Genomic DNA, 20047 nt, shown 5'->3' with positions numbered 1-20047 from the left:
CAAAAACTGCTTGACGTTGTACTAAATAGTGCAAATCTGGAGCCTAAGGATATACACTGCCACGAGACTTTAATACTGCTTTTTAATAACACTGACTCTTTCTTTTCAGATAACTTCTGAACAGAGAACAGCTTCTGTGACTGCTTAGGAAATCAATGAAGTCTACAACAACCACCAGCCACGTAAGTCTATAAAAGGGGGATAATGTGTTATGTATTTGCTGCTAAGAATTTAATCTCTGAGGATGCTCCTCCTAACCTAAAAGTCCGTGGTTGCATGCATAGGTGTAATTAACACTGCCAGACTCTTTCCAATCCATCAGAAGATGTGGAACACAAAGCTAAGTGACATGGGGGAAATGTGAAGTCCTTCAATGTGAGCACAAATAAATTCTGCCAAATGAACTGAAATCTTTGCAGGGTTGAATTCAGTCTAGTTGGTGTCTCAATAAAGTAACAGGAGCATGGCAACTCAGAAAAGCTCCCATTCCAGAAACTGGTTTACATAATACAGATGGCAGAAAATCATCATCCACATAAAATATAGCCCTATTCTCCTTTTGCTGCAGCAGCTGGCACGGGGAATAGAGTCTTGAAGGATATGCTCTGTCATTATTTCATAACAACACAGTTTAGATTCAGGTATGCTAAATTTGATGCCACAGGTAGAACCCGAATCTCTCTGGCTAGCACTATCACATTTCTTGCAAGGATTTTTTTTTTGCCAGAAGTATGTGCAGTGTAGCATAGATGCTGTGTAGCATATATGCAGTAAAGCAGAACCTGCCAATTAGTGTCGTGTATACTGTGTATCCACAATAAATCTCAGTAAATCTGTTACTTCCAGGTTGCAGTGGGCTGACTGAATACAGTCACGCTAGCAACACGGCACATTGTATTACTTTTTACCCCACATTGTTACACAGCTTACAAGAATGTGTACAGTAACTCTGGCCAGGCTTCCACTTGTGCAGAAATAACAGGGAAATTTATGATGTCTTCAGAATCAGTACAGGGGAAAATTTCCAGGAAGAAAAAGAAAATGGGTCAGGGAACATGCAGGCCTACCAGTGGCATTAGGTACTGCAGAAGAACATTTGGTTGTGAAAGAGTATGTATTTGGTCTTTGTTTATAATGCACAATTAAAATGTTTATTCCTGAATTCATATTTTTTATATAAAGCCAGACTTTGGAAAGTGTGCCCTTCTTTCTGCTCCCACATCTCCTATGCTATCAGAAGTCTAGAGATGTTAACTCATAAAGAACAAATACCTGATAACAAAAGCTAGGTCTCTAGGTGCACTATTATTATGCTATGTATAGTAAATGGACGATATGACAACAGTTTAGGCTCAAATACTGCAGGTATGAAACACATCCACTTAAAGGAAATCAGAGCCTCAGTCCTGAGTGTTTTAATCCACATACATGTTCCATACATGCATATAGGAATGCTTGCATTCATCAACATTAAGATTTCTTTAAATCAAACTAAACCTTGATCCCAACATTCTTTTCCAGTCTACGTACCATTACATCTTAAAATAATTAAAATCCTGTAAATCATTCCTTTCTTCTGAAATGAGATCCTTAATTATGACTATAGATATTTATTAAGCTTCCTAAAAATCCAAAATGTCATCTTTAATGCACCATAAGAATAAAACATTCTAGAACTGCAAGTTTCCTAGCTTTCTTGTAGCAAGCAGTATTCATTCCACACACACAGGAAGGACTATCACCTTTATTCAATTCAAAGTTGTATTTTTATCTCTATCTTCTAATTAAAAGAAAAATAAATCATTAATTCAGATTCAGAAAGGCCTCAACTCTTTTTCAGTAACACTACACATCGTAAAAAGAAGCGGAAGCAGAAGAATTTCCGTAACATTTTTGTCATTAATGAAAATAAGCTGAATTCTAAAGTAGTAAGCTTAGAAAATACTTTTGTAGTAGAGGCAGATTTATTAATGATACTTTATGCATACTAATTTATTATTCCCTAACAGTTAAAATCTGGAAACTTTTAAAGGAAAAACATGTTCTGTTCAAAAGTTTAGCTTCATTTGAAAAAAATTCATTCTGCTTGTCCTTATTACACAGAATAGTCTTGTGACTCACTCTGACAGTCCTTATTAGTACAACACACATTTGTTACTGTTTTCTTTTGATGTAATCTTCCTAAGAGGAGGAGGAACTGTACTTTTAACAGCTATCTAAGGGCATGTTTTATAGGCATACAGCACAGAATTTATGCCTGAATATAATCTGAATCTCATCCATAACTCTGATTTGGCTGGGAGAACAAAGCATTTCATTGTGTATTCAATAATGGTTTCAGCAATCTCATTCACACATTCCTTCCTTTCTTAATCAACAGAAAATGCCTGAATTTAAGATTCATGATTTGGGGGGGGGGGGGGGGGGGGGGGGGGAGGGCAGCAGGAAACAATGCCAAAGCCTATAGTTTTGAAAACACCATTTTCTTCACAGCAAATCATAATCTCTTTTCTATTAAGAATCTCTTAACGCAACACTTGTCAAGCTATTCTGCACCATGTCCTTTTCTAATGAACTTTGCTCTATTCACTTTTTGCACCCTGTTAGGTGGCACAGTGCTCTGCTTGTGCCTCTATTGCTTCCACTTCCACCAGCTGAACTCTCCAGGGATCACAGTGCACAGTTTAGGAACCACTGTCTTGTGCAGAGGTTAAAGGTCAGAACAGACAGTCTGAAAAACAGCAATTTTGAACTGACAGAAAATTGTTATGTTCTGTTCATTCTTTTGAACTGTGTTTTCCTTATGCATATTGTAAACAGAAATTAGGGCTGTAAAATAAAATCAAAGTGCACAAAGTTGTGATTCCTGATTTGTAATGCCATCTGAAGCCAAGTCTGTCCATTTATCATCTAACTTCTTAATTAGGTTTAACATAATTAGTTGTATCTTTAAAAATCCTGCATTCCTGAGGAGTGTGCATTAGGAACGCACAAAATGGCTGATTTTATAAACCACACTGTTACGTGAAGATATCCTTTCATTTGGCAGTATTTCTTGGCACTAGAGCTCAATGAGGACATTTAAAACATTTTGTATATTATTTAAAGTCACTTCTGCTGAGAAATGGAAGAACAGCCATCTGAACGTATGCAATCAAACTTTGTTCTGAGAGGCATCAATGTAACCTAAGACAGACTTTACCCATTCCTTACAAAGTTACTATAAACAGTATTTGTTGACACAATAAGGTCTGTGACTATACAAGTCTTGCTAAGTTACAACATGTACTGTTAGTACACTACATCTTTTAAGCATACTAACATTTGTTTGTTTAAAACAGTGTTACTTGGTTAATAAAACATTCAAGACTGATATAGAATAAAACTGAAACCAATGCTTTTAATTTTTATTTTCAGGTCTGAAGTAGAGAGTACAAGCTTGTGTATGCTTTCTTATCAGTATTACATGGCTGAAAGCTGTCAGCTGTTCACATGCCATATTAATAAATATGCCCAAATCATAAAGCTTTAACTGTATTTGCACATTGCTTTTATTACTAGACTGTTTTATTCATGTTGGCACAGATAATCCACGCAAAGTAGTTACTCACACCTCATAAACCACACAACATTCTGTTTCTGAAATAACTAGAAACTTAGGAAAAAATATATATCTAAAAGCAAGGGCACTTGTGGCATCAAGTCAACATGTCAATATATTATAAAACCTAGATTCCTAATATGATCACTGCAGGCAAGAAATCACTCAGTTTCAAATTCTGATGTTTATAAATACTAAACAAATTAATATCTACTACCAGGAGACAAGTATTGCAAATAAACATTAGTGTGCCCAGCATTAGACACTAATGAGTGTGTTCAGTGCTGTGGACATTCACATTATTAAACATAAATAAAAATATTCTTTAAAAAAAACATTTCACCCAAAGTACTGACCACTGAAGGACCAAAGTAAAATATTTTTCCTTGATTTGAATTGAGTTTAGAAATGTGTAATGTGTAAATCCAATATAGTAAAAACTAACTTCTAAAAAAAGAAGTCGTAAGGGTGGTTTTTTTTTCCCAGATAATAAAAACAGTCTTCTTTAGAAAAATTTAATTTACCCTGCTCTGCAAAACGAACAGAAAAAGAGAAAAAGCATTAAGATAATTGTTTAAGCCTTTGAAAAGTTATTGAACACTTAATTAGATAAAAGATTGGTCTTTTTATTTGATCATTCAGAGGTACAGTTATCTTTGTTTTATTATGTAAAACCCCACGTTAATTAGAATAAAAAGAAATATTTAGAGGAACTTGTCCCAGGCATCTATTACAAGACATTACAAAAAATGAACAAGTACACATTATTCATCTTGCATCTTTTTGTACAGCATTTATGTTCAGTGATAGCTGAAAGGCCCTATTCTGAATTACATATATATCTCTATGTATCTTTCCCCCTTCCATATCACAAAGGTGACATGTAGCAGAAGAGTATCAACAGTTATGTGGTATTCTACCCCTGTGAAAGTTAAAATATTACATTATTATTCACAAATTTCTGGTTCAGATATGTGCAAAAATTATATCTTCGTATAGATATCAAGGGTGGGTAAGTGGATTCCCTATTTTTGGACCACATTATGAAGCAGCACAAGTCAAAACAGGAAATTTATTATATGATAATCCTCAGGGTATCTCTGTTCTTCATGCAGAGATATCACTGTACCTCATATAGCGATATGTAAACTAGCTTTAATCTCACTTGCTCAGACACCAGCTGGAGTCAGGGCATGTGTTACAGTGCAGGTTATCTGCCCAAGGAAATTTTCAGGACTCTCAAGTTAGTACGGCTCCGACTGAAAAGGAAATTTTCAGGACTATCTCAAGCTAGTACAGCTCCCACTGAAGTCTGTGCTGCTGCATTTTCACTGTTGCCACTCTGCAAGCTAGCTCAGCTGTGCTTACATACATTACATTCACCTTTCTGCATCACTGACTTCAAATTTACTAGATTAGATCCTGTATCCCCCTCGCTCACCCCTTCTATACATGTTCATACTACCTGGACTATTGTGAGCTGCTTGTACCCCAATTTCTTGCTTCAAGCCCTTTCCCCGACTGTAGTGAGTCATCCTGGCTGTTCCCCCTTTCCTCCCTCTGCCCCACCCCAACTATCTAACATGTCAGCTTAGTGAAACTGGCCTTACCTAGCTATTCCCCCTCCTCCAACCCCAGCTTCAGTAAGGGCTTCCTGTCTCCTCAATGCCTCACCTTTTCACACACAACCAGGGACCCCCAGAGCCTCTGCATTCTGGCTGCTGCAGGTGCTCTGCCTTCTCTGACCCAAGCCTCCCTTCCCCTGCCCACACTGAGACCCCTGTCTCCCACACCCTTGTCCACCCCAGCAACTCGCAGGCTAACCTGGGCTCCCCTGTCAACGGGAAGAAGAGACAGCCCCAGCCATGGTGGCTACCACCATCTCTTGACAGAGTGCACCCCTGCCTAAGCTGCAGCCCTCCATCTCTGGCCATCTCCTAAAATGCTTTATCCTTCACACTGCCAGTGAAGAGGGAGCTTTTAGGGACATTGAGGGGGAAGGTGGAGAGTGAGACACACACATATACACACATGCAGATTAGAGGCAAAAGACTTCATTAAATTCTCCTGAGGCATCACAACCCCGAGCATTCTGTGTCCTCCCAAGGAGTCTGACTCCCCGTTTTGATGTTGTCAGTAAGAGATTAGTCCCAGTCAGTGGATAACACAGAAATCTGCCTAAAGAATATCTTCAATGCAGTCTTAATATATAATATGCTGATTTGAATTCTCTTAAATAAGAGAGAACAATAAATGCATTTTGTTGAATGACATTCAAAAATTAAAAGGAAGTCTAGAATTCTCTCACTGTTATGAAAAGGTATTTAGTGAAGTCAAATATGAGGGAAAAAATATTTAACTTCCATGATTACAATTTATTCCTCTAGAGAATCTTTGGATTTTGTAATCAATGGAACCATATTCACACCTGCCCAGCACTGACTGAAAACAGAAAATTTGTTTGCTACATTAAAAAAAAAAAAGGCATTGCATATTATGTACTAGTGTTTTAGAATCATTCACGCATACAAAAATCTGACCCTGTAGCACTCAGATCAGATCACTGCTAAGATCAGTGAGAACTAAGATACCTACTGAATAAATACAGGTCATATATGTCAAAACTGCCACAGGCAGTACATGTTGTTATTTTTGTCCAAGATGCGGACTGCCTGCAGCTAACTTAACTCTCATCTTAGAACTCCAAATTTCTTTTATTCCTTCCCCAAGCTTCGGATAGTTTTTCATCCCTGAAAAGACACATCAATTTTCTTAAAATGGGCATTATGCATAGGAGGGAAAAGGTAGTCAATGCTATGTAATTTCTTGTTACTCAAAACACAAGGTAAAATAGGGTGCAGATGGCACCAGAATGTGACCCACAGAAGCCTCAGAAATGCTAATTCAAAACTGTCAGTACTGCAAGCTGTCAACACACACATCATAATTCTCACTTAAACAAATTAATAAAACTTGAATAGTGATCAATGTTCCATTTTAACTCTATTTCTGTCAGACAGAGCTGCTGTCTCCGATACAAAAGTAATTGATATTTAAATTAAAAATTCAAAATTATTATCAGTACTACAAGTATTGCTCTTTTGAAAAAAAATGTTTTATAAATAACTGTTCAAACAACTTGAAAGTTGTTCTTAAACTATTAGAAAAGATGACTCTATGGTTATCCTAATTGTTGGAGCCTATCTACTGTTTTACAACGGCAAATACTACTACGAATCAGGATGCGTTGCATTTAAACTATCAAAAGTAATAAAGAGTATGTGCCTGTGGTGTTATGTTGCCTTAAAAATTTTTAATCAATGTTAATTTACTATAGGGAAGAAAAAAGATGCCATTTTCCTAACAATATGGGATAGAGTAGGGAACTTTTGCAAGCTACCTCCCACTTCCTAGCTGTGCTAGATGTATGTGTGTTCCGTGTTCACCAATGTGAAGGTCCAGATGTAGATTTCTACCTCCCACTGATATCAGCGGGAATTAGAAAACAAAGCAACTTTGAATTTTTTTTCAACAAAAGAAAAGGAAAACTGGTTTCAAATTAAGAACTGGCCTTTTCAGCCAGCTCTACTCCATTCAATGAAAGAGCAATTTGGAGAAAGTCAGTTGTCCTTTTCCTTTGTGATTTGAAAGTAAACTAATCTACTCTGTATGCATAATCCAAGTGCACTAGCAAGGTTGACCCAACATGTTATTCTCAATCTTACTGGGTTATGGAAGGCGTTATTCTGTTTCCACTTTACTTTCAAACTAAGTTATGGATTGTCTCCTAGGCTTCCCAGCTACATATGGATTCAAGGCAGACTTCTTATTTGGAAAGAATCTAAAATATTTGATGCTATGAGGTAGCACCACAACATAATGGAATAGCAGTCACTTTTCATAGAGGAAACCCTGATCTACTTATTTCCCTTTGAAAGCTATGGCCTTTGGTTCTACAGATAATTGTACATGTGGCACTTACTCATTCTTGTTATGAAAGAAAATGACTTATTACAAAAGGACTTTTCCAGTTGTTCTTAAACACTAGTGTGTGGTCTAAGCAGTAAAATTGCTGTGGGTAGTTAATTTGAAATTGTATTTGCATATTACTTTTTATATTACAGTTTTTAGTTAATTTCAATATTTCCCCCAACTGTTGCTCTAATAATGGACTAGTTCATTTGGTTTTGACCATTCATTCATCAGGGTTTTGTATGAACCTTGCAGAAGCGTGGTCTGCATTTACGAAAGAGAAACTTTCATTAAGTTAAACTTCAGAAGTATCAACTTCCTAGTTTTTACCAAGAGAAATGCTAGCCATGGTTATCAACTTTATAACTGCTCAGTTAGTCATCTGTTTTTCCCCAGTGTTACTGACTACCAACTCTTCGTTTAAACATTGATGGCATGGGCATGCTTCTTGCACAGTGGCTTATCCTTCTTGGAGTAGAATGGCTGACCTTCCAAATTCACATGGCATACCTAGAATTAATAATAAATACAATCAGGAATGATTAAAAGAGAGAAAGACGTGATTATCAGTTCTAACTGTATTTCTCTTCTGCCCACACATTTCTTTGGCAGAAGTTCATCTGATTTCCTGGATCAAAGAGCCTGTCTTGGTAGATTTCCTACTCCATGTTGAGGTTAGACTCTGATTTGCATCAGCTTTCCTCTCTGTACTTTCCTGCCACCACTACCCACTAAGTTCACTAGTTTCCATCCGAGTACATGATCCCCTAGGCAGACTTGACATGTCCCAGCAGTGCTTGTGTAGACTGTCAAAGGACAGTGGCACGCTCGAGCACATGCAGCTAGCTCAGACTTTAAGACCTAGATTCTGATCCTTTAATGTATGATTTTACAAAAGCTCTGGTTAGGTGCCATGGTCCCAGGGGTACCATCCTTCCATGGTACCATTAGATACTCATTCCTGTTATTACTTTGTCTTGGTACTGGTGCTTACATGATCAAGGAGTGAGTCATTCAGACAGCCAGTATCATTGAAAACTAATTACTTTTTCTTACCAGGTTATTCTTTAACCCATGAAGTTCTCTGCCTGGCTGCATAAGTGCTGGTGTTGACATAACAAAGCATGTGAGAATGTATGGCCGAGGCAGGGCAGCCCAGGTTTAGATCAGCTTAAACTGCCCTGGAATTGTACAGATCCTACACGGGGTAGTGCAACACCACTTGCAAGGTCAGAGTTGACTAGAACCACTTAAGGAAAACAACACATCAGAATCTAGGAATAAGAATAAATGTTGTCCCTAATGCTTATGGCTTAAGACCAGTGAGTGATAACATCGGTGATGTGCTACTGCAAGTGGAAGGAAAATCATGTGAAAGGATATGAGGATAGCATATTGGAAATTAGGAGCTGCATTTATTTGCATTTGATTTAGCCCACTGAAAGAAATAAAGTTAGCTCCTAACAGAAAACACTGTGAGAACTGCATTAACAAAACTCACCTCCACAGAAAATTGGGTTGCCAATTTAAATAAATATGTAAGAATGCAGTTAAATGAACAAGCAAAAAATAACATGAAATATTCAGATAAAGTGTCTTTTATAAGTAACTAATAGCTGTTTGTGAAGGAAACTCACTGTCTTAGTATTTCTATGTTAGAATTTCAAAAAGGCTTCAATTTTCACAGGACACTTTTGTGTCACTCACTTCCATGTACCCTTAAAAGACCAGTAGCTAGTTTAGCTTTAGATATTTATAAATATTTCTATACTTTCTACTCTTCAACCTAAATTTTAGAGTTCAACAAACATTAGAAATTGTCACTGTCATTTTTGGTGTGGCCAACATACTATTTTTAGTTAATTAGAGGTTCTAGATATTATTACCTTAGGAATAATATGTTGTAGAGCCCCACAGCTGTATTAGAACCATATGGAAAGTACTGTTTATCATATGGATTTTACTACTTTGTGTGCAGAGTGTGGGAATATGGCCACACTATATAGTTGTATGCACACCACAGATTGATGAGTTTGACCATCTTCTATGCTAATTACTATTCATTCTCTCTAAACAGACTCCTTTTTGCAAGTTTCAACAAGCATTGTGCATGGAAATGCAAACTGCACTGCTTTGTAAGTAAGATTATGGCTATACTGTTCAGTACGGTGTTAATTTATTTTAAATCCTGCTTTATCTTTATTTGGTAAACACTGGAAAGAATAATAGCAATAGTGGTATATATTACTGTATGTACTCTCTAAAACTGGATGTTTTATTAGAAAGCACTCACTTGTGATGGTCAAATTTAATAATTCTAGTAAAAGTTTATGGAGGAGAAGAGAAATGACTCCCATCCTTCTCCATCTGCAAGTAAAAAATTAAATTCAATCCCTCTGCATCCTTAGGCATATGTTAGTCATTCCTGCTTTCAGGTCTTCTGATGTTACTTCATAATTTATGAGTATAAAGAAATGAGATAGTATTGGTATAGAACCTACAGCACAAATGAAGCAGGTATCATGCCAAGTGTGTCCAAGAGCTTCAATGAATTTATCTCCAGCTTCAACAGGAAAATCACAACCATGGCATTTTGTGCTGAACAAAGCAATATAATCTAAAATAAAACAAAAAGCAAACTTAGAACAAACTCTTAACATAACTGTTAAATCCAAGAAAAATAGAAAGTTTCCAGAGGATGAATTTTTGGATTGCTTTTGCTCAGTTTGCTACTACATTCACTGAAACACTCACACTGAAATTTGCTTCTTTTCTTTCATTATTTAAATACAAACTCAGTGCAAAACCCCACGTCAGCACAACTGCTGTCATCACAAACGTAGAAAACAAACAAAAAATTAATGAAATTTGAAGTTCCGTTTCTCACATTAGTTTTAAATTAGTTTTAATGTGTGTGGAAGCTATTTATAAGGACAAATATGGTCATGCAAAACACAATCTAGTGGCCAGTGAGTGTTACCTTAAGGGTGGTATAGAAACATAGTTTCAGTTTATGTTCTGTCTGCATTAAGAGAGAATATTATGGAAACCCCATACTGGCTGGTTAATACATCTTTAGTTTGAATAGCAAGTGCAATTTAGAAAGACCTGACATTGAAAAAGATTAGCAGAAATTCTAAAGGTATATGGAATTTGTGAGAATCATTAGAGGTTATGGCAAAACCTCCAACTTTAAAGGGTAGATGCCAAGTCAGTCACACTGTATGGCTTTCATTCTTCACTAAGAGTTACTCTGATATGTAAAATTTGATTTGTGCAGTCATAAGGAAGGAATTTCCAGAGGGAAGTAGGACAGGACCTCATTAAACGGACAAGGCAGGGCTTACAGAGGGAATACCACTTAAACCTTAACCTGCTTCCTGACCACGCGAGGCATCTCACTTGTATGGCAAGCACCATTTATTAAACTGTATTACCCTTTCCATAGTTTGGGAAAATGTGGCCTTTTCCTTTCTTAGGAAGGAGCAGTTCATTTGTTGCAGCACTCAGAAAACAAAACCTGTGCTACCACATGTTGCACACCCGATCAGTTTTAGGGTGAGGCAGCAGTATCAGAGGTCATAATTCAAGCAATTTAGAGAGAGAATATGGGCAGCAACCCACACATACTGTATAGAAGTGCTACCAGAACTCTAAAAGAACTTTTCACCCCATAACGTGTAGATTTCTAGTGAGCAGAATCTACCAGGGAAGGGAGGGGGACAAGGGAAAAAATGTGTAGGGAGAGAAATGGAAGGTAAGTATCATTATACGTAAGGGAGAGAAATGAGGTAAGTCATTCTGAGGCAAAAGACCAGCACTCTGCCAGTCTTTCATATAAACTGGAGAAACTTGTGTATGTTGTATACTTGTATATGTGGAGACTGGAAACAAAATCCATTCTGTGATGGGTAACTGATTTTATTTTGTTCATCAGCTGCTTTATTCTTATGTTGCTTTCATACAACATGAAGCACATGCTTACTGAGCACAACTGTCTGGTTTGCCATACCTTTCTCACAGTAAGGTTCCCCATCCTCCATGTGAAAGAGGCTATTCCCAAACGGCATCTTACAAGCAGCACAGACAAAGCAACTTGTGTGCCAAGTCTTTCTTAGGGCATGCATCACTTCCTGTAAAACAAACAAACAAAGAAAAATCTCCAGCAGAACAGCATGCCTTGCAACTACCTACTGGAGAACAAACACAAGGCAGAGATGCTCTAAATTTTTCCCTTCTGTATCAGCCAATTCCCCTCCTCAAAGAAAGAAGTATGACAGAAATTGGGCTCCTTTGGAAAGAAAGAGGAAATAGGACCGCAAACTTTCTAGAACAATGTATTTGCCAAAATGAAACAACATAGTTCAGCCAGCTGTTTGTATCAACATGCCCAGTCACTGTTGCAGGAAAGATTCTGCACAAAGATTCTGATTATTTTCTCCTTTGTTTTGACACGACTAGTATGAACTCTTCAATGCAAGAGTATGATTTTTAAAAAAAAATTTAAAGAGTAATTTTCTCTCTAAGACCAAGAGATGCATGCAGGGGATAAGTGACTTAAGTCTTATGTTTCAGACAGTAATTATGTACTAATTTCTTTAAGCTTCTTACAATAACACTTCACAAACTAATGTGAAAATCTTAAAAAAAAAGTTCTTAGATTTTAACTTATGTGATTAGTGAAAATGAGTCTGCGTGTCTGTTCCTACATCATGTGTTCATCACAAAAAAACAAATTCTGTGCAACTGATGTTCTCTTGAACTGAGTATCCAGATTTTATCAGCTTCTTTCTTCTATCCAGTATGGAGCAATCTCTATTACTGCTTCATTCTTATCCTGTCATACAGAAGATATCCAAGTCCAAAAGCTGCTGTACTGAGCTCTGATGCATGGTTACCTGCTAATTTGTCAATTTTACTTGTGCCCAAGACGATGTTCAACAGTGTATCTCCAGATTCCAAAGGACCAGCTGCATAACTGGTGTAAATTAATTTAACTTTGTTAATTTCAGTAAAACAGCATTGATTTGCACCAGCTGAGATGCTAGATCCTATTTTACGTTGCTTCCAATTACATATGCAGACTCTGATTCTCTTTTAAGGATTATTTTTAATCTCCATTGACTATGACAAAAGGGATGAAGCCCTCTTCCATGCTTTCAATACAAGGAATAGATAAAATAGTCTAATTTACATTTGCCGTATATTTCATTAGAGAATCACCATTTGAGATTCATTAACTTCTGTTACTGTTTGCAAAACAACTATCATTGATAAATAGGTTTGGATCCATTTATGAACCTCACTGAGCTAAGAAGCAAGAAACAGATTGAGAAATCTTATTAATATAAATAGAGGCAGCTGGCATCTTTGCCATTTTCCTGATGAAAATCCATAATGGGGAACTGATTTGTGCCAGCATTAATTAGGTAAGTTAACTCAGTACTCTGCTGTAAAATTACTCCTACTGCTGCGGTAGCAAACTTGGTTGGATCCAGAGCTTCACCATAGATGTCTGATGCTGCCATCCCTAATTGGCAACTGCAGAGAAAAGCATCTAATCCGCCAATGCCAACATTTAGACAGATGTCAAAAGGTGAGAGCTAAGTGATGAAAAACCAGTGTGGCACTCCTTGCTTCCTCATTTAAGAGAATCATGTCATATATTCACTATAACTGCATGTATAAATACACTGTTAAAATTATCTTATGGTATTACAACCTCATCACGATCTAAGGTGTATGTAGAGCAGATTTACTTGTACCTAAGCATGAGTATACTAAGACAAAAGTGGCATTTATTTTTGTCTTTCTGGAATTCAGATCTTTGTGTTTATTCTGTATTTTATTAACTATAAGAAATCAGCAGAACTCCTCTTGGCAGCTGCATTACTAGCTACCAGTGAGGTACAGCAAGAGCAATGGGCCTCTTCCCATGGTCATGGACTTCTCCATTTAAATTTAGACTAAGTTCTGTATTAGAAAAAAACCCTAACCATTCAAGTCTCTTACTATAATTATAAGGAAATGATAGATAAAAGTAACACAGTGTATTGGATAGCAAAGAACTATCCAGAAAGTGTTACTTATTTTACACTCAGTGAGATGGTAATTGGATTACATATTCTGTGTATGAGTTGACTAAGGTACAGAAATATCCAAGATTTCAGATAGATAAAAATTATTTTGCCAAGAAAGGTTGGACCAGATGATCCTTGAGGTCCCTTGCAACCTGGTATTCTAGGATTCTATGATTATAAAAAATACGTTTTGTTATTCTGAAATAATCAACAGACTGGGAAATTATTATTAAAAAGGGGGAAATAATTAAATATCTACATTCATTGCTTACAGTCTAAACTATTTCACTATTTCAATGAACCACGCAGTTGGAGAAAGGGTTAAGCTTGTTCTCTTACCCCCATGATCTTAGTGTGGCATCTGGCACAGGTTGGTGCAAAGAACTGTTCATAGCAGCGCTCACAGTACACACTATTTTGCTCTTCCACAAAGCACATATCAGCCAAGGATGTCTTGCAGTAAGCACAATTGAATTCTTCTGGGTGCCAAGAGCGACCCATGGCTACCAGGAAAGGACCCCTGTAAACAATTGTAATTATCTTATTTGTATTGCAAAAAGATTGAATGACCCTGATTACAAACACACTTTGTTAGACACCGTGTACATGTATAACAAGCATTCTACTTGAACCGTGAAGGTGTATATTAAAATGAGACCCAGAAGCCTGAACAGAAGTGCTCTTTTTCAAGATCATTACTCAAACATTTTTCCAGTTGGTTAAAATGTTTCATTATTATTTAGTCATAGACACTGGATTTACAGACAGCTTGGAAAAATCATCAACTGTTTTCATATCCGCATAGCTATAGGTGGTCTTTGTAAACAGCTGCAAAGACAAGAGGAAAAGGCCAAGGGTTGTAACACAGAAGATAATGCTACTATCTGAAAGCATGCAAAAGTAGGCAAATTTCCAAACCTACACACCCACACCCTACAGTAGCTCCTAAAGTCTCCTGCCTTCTTTTTGTCTGAGAGAGCACTGCATGCAGCATGTTCTAGAAATGTCAGACTATCAGATGACAACTAGCTGTTTGCTTATATAGAAGACACATTAAATTAGTTTTGGTGATTTACTCTTGATTGTGATTAGATATAATGATTATTACTGGAGTCTTTCCATTTCAGAATATATGAAGGGTAATAATCAGCAGTTCCACATCACCAAACTAGCTCCTTTTAGTGGGGGAGACTGTCATTAACATGGATTACTTAAAGTTGGTTAGCAGTCCACAGGGTAACCATGGGCACAGGTCCAGCAGAATGAATTGGGAGAGGAGAAGGGAGAGGCATGCTATGAATCACTGGTAATAGAGTGTAGGCATTATCTTTCTCCAGACACAAAAGCAACAATTACATTTGGCTGCTGTTCCAAAATGATGTCTTGTTCCTTTTCTCTCCATAATCCTCCCCCCCACCCCCCAACTCTCCCAATGAAGTTGTACGTACCTCCTTCAAGGGGTACCTTAGGATCAGAAACTTGTTTAAAAAACAAACAGTGATTTGCCACAGCACCCAAGAAACAAACAATTAGCATGTATAACTTTGCAGTGATAAAAAGTGAACCACACAATAGCAAAATGAGCTCTGGAAATGTTAAACTAATGAAGCAGACAACAGACATCCCTGCTGGGTAATTTAACCAAGTCTTAGGCTCTGGTACTGTATATTAATGTACAATAACCAGTCTCTCTGATATTTTTTTCTGCTATTTTTTTTCTGCTCCATCCCTCTTCAAAACCTCATGACCTTACCGAATTATGCTGTTACAGTGCCCACAGAGAGGAGTTCGGCTGCTGGCTGGAAAACGCTCAGCCCTCTGAACTGTTCCCCGGGCTATTGCAGGAGCCTGGGAAGAAGTTGAAACTGGAGATCGGTAAGCAGAAGTTGAGGCAGGAGATGGTACTGGAGCACCCCTTGGTAGGATGTGCTTTGTGACAGTGGTGGTAGTTTTTCCAGGTGCAAATTTCTGGGAAAAGGAGTCATCTGTTACCCAGGGAGGGCGACTTGCAGGCTCAGCGTTGGCAGAGGTGTAGGAATGAACTGGTGCTGGTGCTGTTTTAAGTATCCCAAAAGAAACCAAGAAGTATTTTAAAGTCTTTTCTTCTGATGGCAAAACAGCAACACTTACCAAAGGGTACTCCATGACACACAAAATATAAAAGCTTCAGATGACACTTAATTATGGTCATTAATTCTGGGCTGAAGCCAAGGATATCAGCACAGTCACTGACTTCTAATCCACATGCTTTACAGAAGTCATTGCCTACTGGCTTTTACATATTTTATGGAGACCATTTTCAAGGGCATCTCTTCATTTTCTAGTAGGAATGGATATGAAATTCTGTGATAATTTCAAAGACTGCCATATAATCTGTTTAAGACAGGTTAAAAATAGAAAGGCCAGATCACGTAATAGAATTTTAGATGGAATTCCCCATGATTTCAGTAAGAAGTTATGCTTAAATTTTGATCTCATTATGTTCATTAAAATGCAGGACTTCCCACAGATGTCACTGTTATCTATCATCTGCAGGTTTTACTCTTAGGTTGCTGAAGAAAGACAGGCTCACACAGGGAACACAGAGATAGAGAGCACTGGAAGCAATATTGAGGGAGCCAATTCATCTCACATGACCAGCAAGACAAAGCCAACAGCACTTAGGGGAAGGCCAGACTTGCGGTTATGACTGATCTCAGTTCAGTTCTTGGCTCTGCCACAGACTTCCTGTATAACTTTGAGCAAAGTGTAGTATCTCTGTGCCTCAGTTCCCATGTATAAAATAGAAATAATATACTTCCTTTCTTCCACCCTTTGACTATCACAGAAAATCTTCAGTGCAGACTGCCTCTGTGTTTGCATGCACAAGGCTCTAATCTTGGGTGGAGCTTTATCACATAAAAATAAGCAGAAGCTAGAGTCTGCACATACCAACAAGTTTTCCCATTGCCCTGCTCTTTTCAAAACGTCAGATCTTGCACTGTGTAGGACTGAAGCCACTGCACAAGAAACTGCCTCACTTTGCCAAGTACAGGAGCACTAAAAGCAGTTTTTCCTTTGCAAGGAAAACAAAGTGAATGATTGCTGGTTTGTGTGAGGAGGAACAGAAGCTCGGAGAGTTGAAGTGTTTTGCCCAAATGAGAGAGCACAGATTTAGGAACAGAAGTCAGTTCTCCTGCAGTCTAGGCAAACATCCTGCACAGTAGATCCCAATGCCAATAAAATGATGACCAAACCCAACAGTTTTAAGGGGCTTGCAGGTAGAAATGTATTTCAATCAAGAAGAGGGTTCTGAATGTAACATGGATCTTTCTGGATAATTAAGAGGTGAGAAGATTATGTTCTACTTAACACTCCTCCCTTAGCCCATACCCTGTGACATAGAATAACATACACTGATTATTGGCAATTGCAGGTGCTTAGATTTCATATCTATCAATCCACTGTGATCACCCTAATGATCCCTGATTTTCTTCTTTTTATTGAGTTCAGAGTTGAATCTAATGCATCTTCTTGATAAAACTTTCTTATGCTAGAGCATCAACGATGTTGCTGCTTCATAAAACTGTATCCCACCTTAGCTTGAGGCTTTTTTTTTTTTAAACTTGGGAATGGTAAACAGTGTTTAAAGATTTCAGAACAGAGAGTTTCTATGCAATCTCTTTAAATCCCGAGGCTGTTGCTATTTATGTATTACAGTATTAAGCTAGGCAGAATTAGAAGGCAATATTTAATCTCTAATTGGTGAGTTCAGAAGGCTCCCACCTATGAGGCTCTCTAATTCAATAAGGTGACTTCTAGCTCACTCAGTTTTGTGAAAGGATTCTCCCCCCACCAAGAGCCAATCCCTGTTCATGTGAAGTGCAGCAGTGTATCCCACAGAGAGCCTGACAAATTGGTCAGATACTCAAACCCAGAGTTCCAGAAGTGAAGAACAAATGCAGTCCAGGTACTATTTTTAGGATGTCTTTTTCTGTGATTGTCTTTACTAAATTCAGCTTACAACCTCTTAGTTTTTCACTTTTCTTCCTTAATCTCACAATGTTGGTGTTTTATTTTTCCAGTTTTTTAATCCCAACCAATGTAGACAGCATATGATTTATCTGGGTTCAGATTAATACTCCTTTGGAGCATAAACACTGGGGAAGGGTCTTTGTCTTTCATTCTCTTTACCTTCTATTTCTTTTTCCTCTAGCTATCTTTTCTACTTGCCATGGTAAAATAAAGCAACAAAATATTTTTTTTTTTCAGTTGCTGAAAGAAGATACTAGGGGAATTATTGCAAAATGACAAATGTTGTGTGTTCACAACTGCTCTGAGTTCTCTTTTCAGCTATTGTCAGGGTGGATTTATTACAACATATTTCCCCCCTGTGAACATGCTGGCATTACCATTGATTTAAAATAGTGTCATTGCAACGTACCAGAAAGGTTTCACTAACTTGGAGATTTTAGCTATTGTTATTAAGAGGAACTTATTATCTTAGTATCTTAGAGCTATATCCCTAAGCTTATTTGAACAACTCTCTTGTCTTAGTAGCTACTGCCATACAAATTCACCTTGCATTTTTATGTATTTCAAAGTCTTCCAACACACATGCAGCAGATAAAAGGTGCTGTTTGCTGGTAAAAAGCACTCAGTATATCAGAGAATAGATTCTCAAAATATAAGTAGAGTATGAGCTGACTCATAACTGTTCAAAAATGAATACTTAAAATAATTGAGTAACTCAGCCTCTATCACCTTGTTTCTCTCAGCCCTCAGACTCTCTTAGAGTAGGAAAGAATGGGACTATTGTTATCCTGAGAGAATGGCAGGAGAAGGGTCTCTCAACAGCCATAGGAACAAGCCAATTCCTTGCTTCTGGGGAATCTGGAATTCTCTCCATCAGCTCTTCATTTATGGTCAATGGATATTTTCCCTCCAGAAAAAAAAGGCGTGTTACCAAAGATTTATTTAGTAAAGAATCATATAGTCTCAAATGCTTTAGCCTTACACACCAGCTTGCACTGTGAAAACAATTTCCCTTTTTTTTTCTCCTTTGTTAGTAGAACACATAATTGTTATTCTTAATAATAATTTTCTGGTAACAAATGTAACTCATTATCACAACTGAATTGGCTTGTTCTACATTTAGTGGCCGCATTCTGAAGCCCAGAATTTTCCTATATACTGTTCCAGTATATACTAGGTGACAGACAAAGCAGATAATGTAACGAGTCCTTTATAAAAATGAAAGATGGTACATAACCTGCTGTTTTAGTATTGAAGGTGCTTAGGAGTCAGCAAAAAGTTCATTGAGATCTGTAGGAATCTTTCTACCAATTTCTAAAAGAGTGGATCAGGTCTTTACACTTGAACACTTTTACACACATGAGTAATCCTATTTGGATTTATGGATTTAAAAGGAAAGATTTGCTTTGTTACTTTTAGGTATCATGTTACTTTGTAGTATAAAACTGGCGTTTGAATTGCTTGGAATATATGAAAGCACTATTTTAGTCTGGGAAAGCCTACAAGAAAGGAATACACAAGTATTTTCTGCCATCTAGTGGACCTTGTTCAGCAAATATATATTTCTCTATAGAAAGAAAACAAAGATTTTTAGCAGCAGAAAATTCCCACCAGCGTTAGGTCAGTCAAAGTAGTACCCTTTCTTTGCTTTAAATTGTAGACTTACTGATTACTCCCATCTGAGCCAGATATTCAACAATGCAGCTTCATTTTGAGACTGGTTTCAGTGTAAACAAGATTTATCCCCATTATTTTTTTCAATCTGAGACAGATTAAAATAGTTTTATAAACCCTTTTAGTGATTGATTCAGGTTCCTGGACATTGCATACATGAGGCTGTTGGTGGGTGTTTTAATCTGGAAGTTGCTAGCACACATTTTTAAGGGAAGCAAGTAATTTCATTCCCATTAACACTGATGACTAGCATAAAGACATTCCTCTTCTAAATTCTACATTGCAAATCCTTATAGTAATCTCCACTATTTTGGCCTTTTCACACTGTGGATTTACAAAAAGTAAGTCTAAGAAATTATTTGCTGAAGTGAGAGTGCAGTTATTGCAAAAGCCTGACGTTGCACTTAGATTGGAATAAAAGGATGTATTTTGTGATCTCGTATGTCATAATTTGAGAACAGCTGGTCCTCTCAGATTGAGGTTGCATTTTGCACTGCAGGACAGAGTTTATATTCACTGACAAAGTTGAGTGAGGAAGTTTTCTAACTGTCTTGATGGTTTGTTTCAAAGTACTATTGATCTTTCCCATCTGTAACAGGAAATGCTGTTTCCTCTATTTCTTCCCAAGTGACAATTTTCTATTTGCTCGGGATTGCAACTGCAACTGTCTCTAGGGTCAGCTCACATTCTAAAAGTGGTATGAAGT

General features: G+C 37.3%; 1 protein-coding gene across 9 annotated transcripts in view; it reads right to left on the bottom strand.

The window, feature by feature from the left end:
* Positions 1 to 3395: 3395 nt before the first annotated feature.
* LDB3 (LIM domain binding 3) overlaps positions 3396 to 20047 on the bottom strand; it is a 130611-nt gene continuing 113959 nt past the window's right edge. For all 9 annotated transcript variants that reach the window (XM_074874430.1, XM_074874429.1, XM_074874431.1 and 6 more), the window contains 5 exons: positions 15407 to 15707; positions 13993 to 14173; positions 11586 to 11706; positions 10075 to 10190; positions 3396 to 8083 (listed from right to left, as the gene is read on the bottom strand). In XM_074874430.1, the coding sequence (XP_074730531.1) occupies positions 7994 to 8083; positions 10075 to 10190; positions 11586 to 11706; positions 13993 to 14173; positions 15407 to 15707 (809 nt within the window). In that variant the 3' untranslated portion in view covers positions 3396 to 7993. The remainder of the gene's footprint in view (positions 8084 to 10074; positions 10191 to 11585; positions 11707 to 13992; positions 14174 to 15406; positions 15708 to 20047) is intronic.

The sequence above is a fragment of the Strix uralensis genome, chromosome 7, assembly GCF_047716275.1.
Source record: "Strix uralensis isolate ZFMK-TIS-50842 chromosome 7, bStrUra1, whole genome shotgun sequence".
NCBI classification, from domain to species: Eukaryota; Metazoa; Chordata; class Aves; order Strigiformes; family Strigidae; genus Strix; species Strix uralensis.
The sequence above is the reverse complement of the archived record's forward strand: the minus strand, read 5'-3'. Positions and strand labels throughout refer to the sequence as shown.